We start from the raw sequence: 12,019 nt of genomic DNA, 5'->3' as shown, positions 1-12,019 counted from the left end.
TTAAAAGAAATAGAAGGATGATTTAAAGACTATATGTCAGATTGCTAGCTATCAGCCAGTAGATAGCAAATTTTATATACCTTTTAAATCCTCTCTAGAAACCTTTTTAAAGTAGCCTTTTGATTAGATTTAAATGTGTTTTATTTGTGTTTGTCATTTTACAATTATTTCAGATGGGTATATTTTCCTTTTTTGCCTTTGGTGGTACGGAGTTCAGAAACAGATAACCATAGTAGATATCTTTAAAACAAGAAAAAACAATTCCCACAATCCCACTGTATTGGCGGTTTCTGTTGATAATTTCCCCCTTTTGTTCTTGTTACTTAGTATGATACAACAGTCTTTTAAAATTTCCAAATAAGGACTTCTTAACCATGTGATTCATTGATGGAACCCTTGGGGTATAGGGAATGGAGGATGAGAGATAATTGTCTGTGTCTCTCTGTCTCTTTCTCTGGGGACAGACAAAGCCCTTTATATGACTGATAACTTTGCAGGAGCTCTTTATAACCTTGTGCCAATAAGCACCTGTATTTATTTCCTCTTTTTTCTTCCCCCTCTACTTCTAAAAAAAGAAAAGCCAAATCCCCATTTTATGTTTTACACATATTTTTAAAATATAAGTTGTTTCTGATAAATTTAATATGATTGAAAATAAAATGAACATTTTTCTGCCTTGCAAATTCTTCTATTAAAATTTGTTTTATTTAAACTATTGCCAGTAATACAGCACAAAATTTTAGTGATTAAAATAGTTCTGTGCCCAATATTGTAATGAAAAATATAAATATAATAAAACCGAGACAGAACTAAAAAGAGCATTTTGAGAAAAATGCAAGTGAATGAAGTAGCTTAACCCTCAAGGGATTTGAATGTGGCATTGTGTATATTTCAAAAGTTTCCGTTGAAATAACAGATGCTGCTGATGAAGTTGGGAATAGTAACTTCATTTGTGACTGATTCAGTTGCTTATTAGAAGTGAGAAGATCCCAGAGGGAAATCGGCTAAAGTGGAGTAGGCTCAGGAAAGGATGTGACATAAATATCTGGCAGCTTTGTCTTTGTGATCTTTGATCCATAATCACTGGTTAGGTACTGGCATGATTATCTATAAATTGCAATTATCTTACATTTTATGTAGTTCTGTGTCTGCCAGTGTTGTTATTCAATAATGGTGATTTTTTTATAAGGTTCTTTTTTTATTTCTTAGAGTTGCTTACTAAAAAATTCTGTTTTTTCCCTAGGTGTGGAAAACTGTCTTACTGAATCTTTATATGATGATAGTGCATTAAATTATCTGTTGGCTTAACTTATTCACTCAAGTTTACATATCAATGTGTTTCTTTTTTGTTGTTGCTTTTCTTTTTAATTTCAAGGTATGCAATATATTGTGATGATAATTAGATAAAGAGATGTAGTCTCGGTCTAAAGAGAGATTTGGCATAGAGAGGGAAATAAAATATTTGATATAGCCCTTAAATACAAGGTTTGTAAGTGCTCGGTGGCCTAGAAGATACAGGTGAAATGCTTTTAGACAATGACAGAGGGAGAAAATACTTCTACCAGAGAGAAATTGGAATATGTTCACATTATACATTGAATAACAGTAGAATGGAAAGCAGTTTGTGATAACAGAGATAGTCAGAGTTATTTTAATACTCTCTGTGAGCAATTAAGTGGCCCTGGGCTAAAGTAATGGCATTAACAAGGCTGGATAGAGAATTTATAGGATTTGGTGAGTAATTGTATGGAAGGTGAGAGGGAAGACATGAGGTTTCTTATGTGGAAAACAGACTCTGGTGTAAGTCACTGAGGTAGAGGATCCAAGGAGGAGAACTAGAGTGTTTTTGTTTTCACATTTTTTAAGATTCAAAGAATGAGAAGAAAACAGTTCTGTTTTAATGATTATGAATTTGAATTACCTGTGATGAGTAGGCCTAGATGAATAAATTTGATAGTTCTTTAAAAATACAGTTTACTAGCTCCTACTGTCTGTCACATTGTCCAAGAAGTAATGATCACCAGCTCTATAATTATCTGTAACTGCTCTTTCAGCAGAGGCATGATCTTCAAATATTCTAACACTCCAAAATGTAGGCAGACTAAGAACTTTTGAAAATTGAATGCAAAAATACTGGTAAATAACTAGATTAGTACTGTGTTTCACAGAAAGCACAAATTGCCCTTTTTTTTTTTTTTTTTTGCCCAGTATTGGAAAGCACACACATAGAACAATGAATATTTGTGTAACCATAGCATATAAGTTTGTTCTGAGAATAAAATATATACTTAAAGCACTTTATAGGCTCAAAATCATCATGTAAATTTGAAAGATGTTTATCATAACTAGTTTATAGTTTATCATAACTATCATGTAGTAATTGAATGTGGGGAAATGTGTATGATAAAGACAGCATAGTAGCCCCACAACTAGAGGGGAAAATATATAAAACAGACTATAAGGTTATGGGTTCACTTTGTTTGGGGTTTTAAAATTATTTTAGAAGAGGTGAAATATCCTGAACATGCATAGTATTAACAGAGCAGTACTCTTCTGGCATCTCTGCCTTCAACATTACTACTCTGCTAGGAAGAGTCCTACACTATTCCTGTACTGTGGAGATCTCACACAGTAGGGAGTTAGGACTTTTAAAAAGGACATGGAAGGTTTCTTAGTTCAGAGAACAGATTTAATATTAATGAATTCCTCATGTGTGTTTTTGGCAATAAGCTTCTTATAAATAATAATATTCCAACCAAACTGTATTTTTTGCTGAATTATATTGCTTTGTTCATTATGTTGCTTACACCTTTCCTTTTTTTTTTCCTCTACTCTCCCCTTCTCTCTAATGTCTTTCTTCATCTTCACTTTTAAAATACTCTCTAAAACATCTGCTTTCAGCCATATTGAGTTAACTAGAGCTCGACTTCCCTTTCTGACAGGATATGTTGAATTAGCAAATAAGGACTTTAAAACAGCTAGTATAAATATAGACAGATTTATAAGGAAAGATGAATATAATAAGAGAAATGGAAGATGTTTAAAAATTAAGCCAAATAAAACTTTAAGAGCTGAAATATGCAATATTTGAAATGAAAAAAAAATATTCATTGAGCTTAAATACAGATCAGTTAGAAATTTTTCAGATATTGGATGACAGGCAGTACAGGACCAGGATTTATGAGAGGAATCCTACAATAAACCCAGCTTTCTGCCTAGCCAGTTTCTGGACTATTGTGCCAAGAGGGGAACCCAAATAGAGCATGGCAATCTCACTGAAATGAGAAAACAAAGTTCTGAGTGAATGGAGAAGCTGTAATTTGTAGAGCAGAATACCGGAAGAAGAGGGGACTGCTAAAGAAATCACTCCAGATATCCATATATGGATAACTTTGAATGCTAAGAGTACTGAATGCTTATCTGTGCATACATGGAGCAAAACTCCACCAGACCTGGGCAAAAACCTAAGTATAAATATCCAGTTCCTAGAACATACACAAGTTCTTCTAAGGCAGAGTGGAGGGACAGTATTGAACACCCAAGGCATTTAGCAGAGACCATATCTTAGTAGTAGGACTAACTTAGCCCTAAAGCAAAGGCTACTTTAGATATACTCTTAAACAAAGTCTTTTTAAAGGTCCAGTTGAGGGCTAGGGCGGCAGCTCAGAGGTAGAGCACTTGCGTGAGGCACTGGGTTCAATCCTCAGCACCACATAAGAAAAATAAAGGTTTTGTGTCAACCTACAACTAAAAAACAAATGATTTTTAAAAAGGTCCAGCTCATGTGGAAGTTGCTTGACTGCTTTATTTAAACAAAGCCAAGCAGTTATAAAGTAAGAAAGCAAAATCATTCAACATCCCCCAGAAAATTATTAGATATTTAAAGAAGCAGGAAAACATGATTCATAACAAGGAGAAAAAGAGATCAAATGAAATAAACCTAGAAATGACAGATGAAATTAGTCGAAGAGGACTTTAAGACACTTGTTATTAACAAAAAGGAACCAAATTCTTTAAAAGACACAAGTTATCAAAACTGGCCCAAAAATAAATAGAAAATTTGAATGGATCCATAGCGACTAAAGAGATGGAATTATTGTTTTAAAAACTACTGGAAGTTGGGCTGGGGATGTGGCTCAAGCGGTAGCGCGCTCGCCTGGCATGCATGCGGCCTGGGTTCGATCCTCAGCACCACATACAAACAAAGATGTTGTGTCCACCAAAAAAAAAAACTAAAAAATAAATATTAAAATTCTCTCTCTCTCTCTCTCTCTCTCTCTCTCTCTCTCTCTCTCTCTCCCTCCCTCCCTCCCTCTCCCTCTCACACTCTCTCTTAAAAAAAAAAAAAAAAAACAGCTACTGGAAGTAAAATTCCTGGCCTACCAGCTCTAGCCTACATGATTTCACTGATAAATTCTATGACATATTTAAGAAAGAAACAACCAGTTCTATACAAAAGTTTCCTATTTCTCAACTCTTAGGAGGCAAGTTTTATCCCAATATCAAAATCATGCAATGTGGATTGGACAGAGGCAAATGAAGGGAAGGGAAGGAGGAGAGGAATAGGAAAGACAGTGGAATGAATCAGACAAAACTTTCCTGGAGTGTTCATATATGAATACACCACAGTGAGTCTCTGCATTGTGTACAACCACAAGAATGTGATCCTAACTAGAATAAGATATATTCCATGTATGTATTATATGTCAAAATATACTCTACAGTCATGTGTATCTAAAAAGAACAAATGAAAAGCAATAAAAATTAAGAAGTTAAAAATGCAAAGACATTGTAAGAGAATAAGTCAATATCCCTCATGAACACAAGTATAAAATTCTTAATAAAATATTAACAAATTTAACTCTGAAATATTTTTAAAAGGATACTACGTCTTAGCCAAGTAAGATTAATCCCAGAATATAGAGTTGGTTTAACATTTGAAAATTAATCACTTTTATTTACCATATTAACAATGCAAGAGGAAAAACCTTGGAACCACCTCAATTGATAGAGAAAAGGCATCTGATAATTTCAACAACACTCATATTAAAAATTCAGCAGATAAAGATAGAAGTTTCTTTAACTTGCTATGAAAAGTTCACAGCAAACCCAGATTTTACTCAGTTGTGAAAAACTGGATATATTCTTTTTCTCTAAAGTAGGGAATCAAGCAGAGACTATCAGTTGTCACCACTTATATTCAGTATTATAGTAGCAGTCCTATATAATGCAATAAGATAAGAAAAAGAAACAAAAGGCATATAAATTGGAAAAGAGGAAGTAAAACTGTTTACAGGTAATATGAAAATGTATGTAGGGTTGGGGTTGTGGCTCAGTGGTAGAGCACTTGCACATGTGAGGCCCTGGGTTCAATCCTCAGCACCATATAAAAATAAATAAATAAAGGTATTGTGTCCAACTACAACTAAAAAATAAATATTTAAAGAAGAAAATGTATATAGGAAATTGGCAGGAGCATACAAAAATTTTTTTCTTAAACTAAGTGAATTTAGCAAATTTGCATGATACAAGGTGAGTTAATAAAAAGCAATTGTATTATTATAAATGTATGGTCAAAAATTGAAAAAGCCATTGTCATGAAAACTTAAAGAAGACCAAAATAAAGAAAGAACTATACTATATCATGTTTGTGTATGGGGAGTCTCAGTATTGTTTAAAATTTTCCACCTGATCCACAGATTCAACATAATACAGATGAAATTTTTTAAGAGAAATTGACATGTTTATTCTAACATTTATACAGAAAATTAAGGAACCTAGATAGCCAAAATAATCTTGAAAAAGAACAAATAAAAAGTTGAAAGCCTTATATTATATGATTTCAATACTTTCAGTAATCAAGATGATAATATATATAACAATAGATATATAGCGTAATGGAACTTTCAGAAAATGACAAACAATTGATTTTTAGCACAGTTACTAAAGTAGTTCACTGAAGAACAGATAATCTTTTCATTTAACAAATGATGCCAGAACAACTGGATATCCATAGCTTGTTGGATAAAGTTCTAAAACTAAAGAATTTCTAGAAGAAAACAGAAAATGTTTGTAACCTTGGCCACAGAGATTACCTTGGGTACAGAAAACAAACTATGAAAGGAAAAATTGTCAAATTTTACTTTCTTAAAATATAAAACTTAACTTTTTTTCTTTCTTTCTTCTTGCAGTAGAATTGTGCTACCCCTAAGCTACATCCCCATCCCTTTTTATTTTTCCTTTTTAGATAGGGTCTCACTAGGTTGCCCAGGCTGGCCTTGTATTTGTGATCCACCTGCCTCAACCTCTTAAGTCACTGGGATTACAATCATGAGCCACTGTGCCAGGTTTAAAATTCTAAACTTCTGCTCTTAATACTTAAATTAAAAAGCAGGTCATAACTGAGAGAAAATATTTGTGAATAACTTGTCTGATAAAAAACTTGTATCCAGAATTTATGAAGAACTTCTGTAAGTTAGTAAGAAAACTATCAATAAAAAGGGGAAACAAGGGCTGGGGATGTGGCTCAAGCAGTAGCGCGCTCGCCTGGCATGCGTGTGGCCCGGGTTCGATCCTCAGCACCATATACAAACACAAAGACGTTGTGTTCGCCGAAAAACTAAAAAAAAAAACAAATAAATATTAAAATTTAAAAAAGAAAGGGGGGGGAACAATTTTTAAAATGGTCAGCAATTTTGAACAGATAGTTTTTGAAAGAAGATAAAGGAATGTCAGATAAATAGATGAAAAGATGGTCAGCATGATTAATCTCCAGAGAAATGCCCATTAAAATCACTCACTATTTAAGCTGGGCATGGTGGCAGAAGTGTGTAATCCCAGCTATTCAAAAGGCTGAAGCAGGAAAATCTCAAGTTTGAAGCCAGCCTGGGCAATTTATCAAGACCCTGTCTCAAAATGCAAAGGGCTGGGACTGTAGTTCATTTTCAGAGTTCTCATGTACAAGGCCCTAGGTTCAATTCCCAATATTCACCACCACCCCCCAAAAAAATCCTAATTCACTACTGTTTTATACCCATTCTAAGATTAACATTAAAAATTCCAGCCATTGATGAGATTATGAAACTGCTGGAACCCTCATGCACTGTTGATAAGAATATAAAATGGCACAACAACTGTGAAAATAGTTTGCCAGTTTCTTACAAAAGTAAAGGAAGGATATGCTTTTTAAAAAAATTCTAATTAGTTTCACATGACAGCAGAATGCATTTTGACACATTGTACACAAATGAAGAACAACATCTCATTCCTCTGGCTGTACATGATACAGAGTCACACTAGTTGTGCAATCATACATATATATAGGGTAATAATGTCTGTCATTCCACCATCCTTCCCACCCCCACATCCTCTCCTCTCCTCATTCCCTTATGCCCAGTCCAGAGTTCCTCCATTATTCCTGACCTACCCTCCCACACACACACATACCCCATTATGGATCAGCATCTACTTATCAAGAAAAATCCGTTGGGGATTTTTTTTAAATTTTTTTAAAATATTTATTTGTTCTAATTAGTTGTACATGGTAGCAGAATGCATTTTGATTCATTGTACACAACTTTTTATTTCTCTGGTTGTAGAGGAATGCCACATGTGCAGTCATACATGTACCTGGGGTAATGAGTTCATCTCATTCTACCATCTTTCCTATCCACTTGCCCCCTCGCCATCTCTCCCTCTCTTTGCCTAATCCAAGTTTCTCCATTCTCCCCATGCCCTCCCACCCCTTTCACTTAGCATAATATTCTCTAACTCCATCCATTTACCTGCAAATGCCATAATTTTATTCTCTCTTAATGCTGATACTCCATTGTGTATATGTACCACAGTTTCTTTATCCATTCATATATTGAAGGGCATCTAGGTTGGTTCCACAGTTTAGCTGTTGTGAATTGAGCTGCTATAAACATTGATGTGGCTGCATCATTGTAGTATGCTGATTTTAAATCCTTTGGGAGAATATGTTTTTGATACCCAACCTATTCCTAAATATTTTCCTAAGGGAAATCAAAAGTTTAGGTAAATTTTTTTAAAGTTTTTTACTGAATTTATTGTGCTGTTCTGTTTATAATTGCCAGAAATTTGAGACAACCTAAATATTTATCAGCAGATGAATAGCTAAACAATGTTATATCCATACAACAGAATTCCACTCTGCAAGAAGCAAAAAGAACAAAACTACACTGCCCAGCAACATGGATGAATCTCATAAATGTTAAGAGAAAAAAAAACTAGACAAAATGGTACATTATGTATGATTCCCTTTACATGGGGTCTAGAACAGGCAAAATTAATATATTGTGACAGAAAGCAAATTAGTGATTGCCTGAAGTGGAGGATTAACTGCAAATATGAACAAAGTTAACATTTTGGACTGATTTTATTTTTAGAGTGGTTACAGGAGTGTATCCATTTGTCAAAATGAAACACTGTATTTTATTGTATGTAAAGTATACATCAATAGTTTCCTTTTATTTTTTTTATTTTTTTAGTTTTTGAGTATCTTTATTTTTATTTATTTATTTATATGTGGTGCTGAAAATTTAACCCAGTGCCTCACACATGCTAGCAAAGCACTGTATCACTGAGCCACAACCCCAGCCCTCAATTGTTTCCTTTTATGGATCAGATTTGTGTGACTTTTTTGCCTCTCTCTCTTGAATTTGAATATTATCAATCCTAAATTTACCTTATCCTTTGTTTGGTCTTCTCTTTCTTACTCCTTCTTTCATTTATCGCCTTGTCTTCTATTAGTCTATAAGCTTTTTATTCATCCTTGTTTACCCTTTAGCATCTAGTTCATTGTAATCTTTCAGTGGGTATTTGCTAAACTGAGTTAATACAATGCAAAGAAAGATATATCAGCTATTACCTGATTACTGAAGTCTGGAAAAAGTCACAATTCCACATATCATCAAGACCAAGGCTTTATAAAGCAGCTAAGAATTGATAATATGCATCCTTTGGCAATCTTAGTTGTTTACTTTAGGCAGGCCTGTTTTTACATTCTATGAATTGGGTGGAAGACACATGGGAGATGAGTGGCCCTAGGCCCTGTGGCAAATTGTATCTAAGGCAAGGCACTGTATTCTGGTTGCAAAGGGCCAGAACATTTAGGTAAATTGTACTAAGTAGCAGTGCTTTTGATCCCAGCAATAAAAAAGATTAGATAGTATCATAGAAATTTAGTGCTGGAAGGTACCATGGATGCAATTTAATCATATTCATTATTATATAGATCCAGAGAGAGTAAATAATCTGCCTATCACCACATCCACCCACAAATTTGAGGCAGAGTTAAGACTAGAAACCAGGTTTCTATCAGTTCCCATGCCCAGAATTTAATAAAGTGGGAATTGGCTAATTGTTCTGATGAGTTGCCATAGACAAGTTAGATTGGGATTTGGAGTTTAGACATGAGTGGGATAAGTTAAAAAAAAAAAAAAAAAAAAAAAAGAATGAAAGCAAGGGATGTGGTCAACTGGTCAACTGTCATTGTGTCATTATTAGAGTCAAACAAAAATTGGAAACATGGGGAAGGGAGTTAGCTAAAAGTCCTGGTGATGACTTTGCTTTTATTTCTAATTGAAGTCTATTTTGTAGTGGTAAATTTTCTACAGTAAGAATACATTATAATTTTTTGAGGAGTCATTAGTATAAATAACCTAGAATATTGTTGAATTCAAAGGAATGTTAAAATAATCTAAATCGAATCCATCTCCCTTTCCCACACCCTTTTTCACTATTCTCTGTTCATGGGTAAATTTACTGGGAGTTCTGGAATAGTCACAGTTGCTATTTTGCGTTTAATTGGCTTTGTATTCCTTTCTTTTTTAAGAACAGTATTAAGTCATTCATATTTAAATGATTTCAAATGGTCATTTTTAATTTTAATGATGAAGGACACTGAGATCCAAAAGGCAGCTTTGAAAGCTAGAGCAAAGCATGTTCCTTACCTGGATCTTTTGAATGAAAGAATAATAGTATGGATGGTGATGATGAAGGAAATACAAGCTACTGCTTTTTAATGTATTCTCCACTCTCAGTATATGGATGCAGCCTCCAAATTTTACAAAGAAAATAATCATCAGCACAGCATCTCTGCTTTCCTGTGGATTGGTCTTTTTGTAAAGCAGCCTTATGATTTTCTTAGTAAAAGTATTTTATTTTAAAAATATATTTCTAGACACTTACTTCTGGTAGGCCTGGGAAAATGTAGATTGCTTCATGTCTCTTCAAAATTCCTTTCAAAGAAATGAGTTAAACTTGATTTGTGTTTTTCAGATAGAGGAAAGTAGTAAGGTGGAAGGTAGAAGGAAATCTTAACTTTGCCTTGGGGGAAAGAAAAATCTTTCAGTCCTTTGTTGACACCTTAGCTTCTGCATTAGTCATAGGTCCTTTTCCTCCTTTGCCATGGGAGGACCAGAGGAATGGCAGCCATCCGAGGTTTTTAAAAGGACAGTACAAAAAGAAGAAAACAGCTGATGTAGAAAAATTTAGTGATTTTTTTTTTTCTTCCCCTCTATATTTTACAGTTGTATTTTTAGGTTGATAATCAATGGCTTCTGGATATTTGGCCTCCTTTTTTTGGTCCTTTATTTCACTGTTTTGGGTGTTATTGAATCCAGTACAAAATCCCTAACCTTAATAATGAACTAATATTCAAAGTTTAGTTTTTTTAAATGTTACAATGAAAGTCACCTAGGATGGATAGCTAGTGGACACAATTAATGCCAATGTTGGGAGGAAAAAAATTCTACCAACTTAAGTCTAAATTGGGACCTGTGAATTAACTGACAGTGGGCAGATTACTGGAGAAAAGACAAGGTTTATTCACACACTGGTGGGATCACTGAGTAATGAGTAACTCACTGAGGAGTTCAGAGGATTATAGTAGGGAAGATTCTGCTGAAACTTGTTTACCCAAATTTTTTGGAATGTGTCCATAGTCCGTTACCTCATCATCTCCATGACTGGACACCTCCAGGAAGGTTGGGTAAGGACACCTGCTTCTCAGTAAAGCTCTGTTTGAGTCAGATAAGGAAGTTCAGATAAGGTTTCTTTCTACATCTTCTGTTGGATGTTGGTCCTTCACTGATAATTTATATTTGGATTGTTGGTCCTTCGCTGATAATTTATATTTGTATATAGTTAATGACTTTCAAAGCATTTTCGCATCTCATTCAATTCTCATAGGACATTTTCAGTAGACAGGGCAAATACTGTTATCCTCATTTCACAGACTCAAAGGCATTAGGTATTTGTTGAGAGCCACACAACTGATTAGGGAGCAAAATTAAGAGTTTAAAGTATTTAGGTCTAGGGCTATATATAACTCAGTGGTGGAGCACTTGCATAGTATGCACAAGGCTGGAGCCCCAGCACAGATAAAAAAAAAAAAAAAAAGTTTAATAAGGTATTCAGCATTTCTCATTATGCCTCTAGAATCCACTTTGAGTACTAACAAATTGAATGATCTATTGTGTATCTGTAAGTGCTTTAAAGATGACAAGGTTGAGTAACATTTTATTTGTTTTGTAGGAGAAGATGATGTAAACTGGTTCATCAGTGACAAAGACGTTGAGGTAAAGTCAAATTGTTTTTAAAATTTTGAATTATAGGTTAATAAATTTTCCTTTGATACAAGGTTTCCTTTTATTTCATCACAATAAATTTTGAGAGAATCAAATGTTTTTAAAACAGCAGTAGTCAAAATGGCTTAGAAAGTTTGATTTCAGTATGTGATTTAACTTTTCAGAAATTTGGTTCAGCCTTGACTTTTATCAGCTGATTAATAGCCATAATGATATAGGTTCTTTACTTTTCTATTTCTTCTGTCTTGATGAGTCCTCTTAGCCCACTGTCCTGGTACTGCTAAAGATCAACACCGGAAATAACTGCTTCTTCAGTGTAAGGAAATGGTTAGTCTAAATTTAGGATATGGCAGGTGTTTGACCTAGTCAAATATTGGCCTTCTTGTGACAGATGCTAAAAAAGAATA

The 12,019-nt window shown here is 34.1% G+C and overlaps 1 protein-coding gene across 4 annotated transcripts in view; it reads left to right on the top strand.

The window, feature by feature from the left end:
* Positions 1-12,019, top strand: part of Zcchc7 (zinc finger CCHC-type containing 7) — a 229,074-nt gene that overhangs the window by 164,402 nt on the left and 52,653 nt on the right. For all 4 annotated transcript variants that reach the window (XM_076843272.2, XM_076843274.2, XM_076843273.2 and 1 more), the window contains one exon: positions 11,560-11,603. In XM_076843272.2, coding sequence (XP_076699387.1) covers positions 11,560-11,603 — 44 coding nt within the window. The remainder of the gene's footprint in view (positions 1-11,559; positions 11,604-12,019) is intronic.

Source organism: Callospermophilus lateralis, chromosome 2 (genome assembly GCF_048772815.1).
Source record: "Callospermophilus lateralis isolate mCalLat2 chromosome 2, mCalLat2.hap1, whole genome shotgun sequence".
In the NCBI taxonomy this organism is placed as follows: Eukaryota; Metazoa; Chordata; class Mammalia; order Rodentia; family Sciuridae; genus Callospermophilus; species Callospermophilus lateralis.
This window is presented reverse-complemented; position numbering and strand designations above follow the sequence as displayed.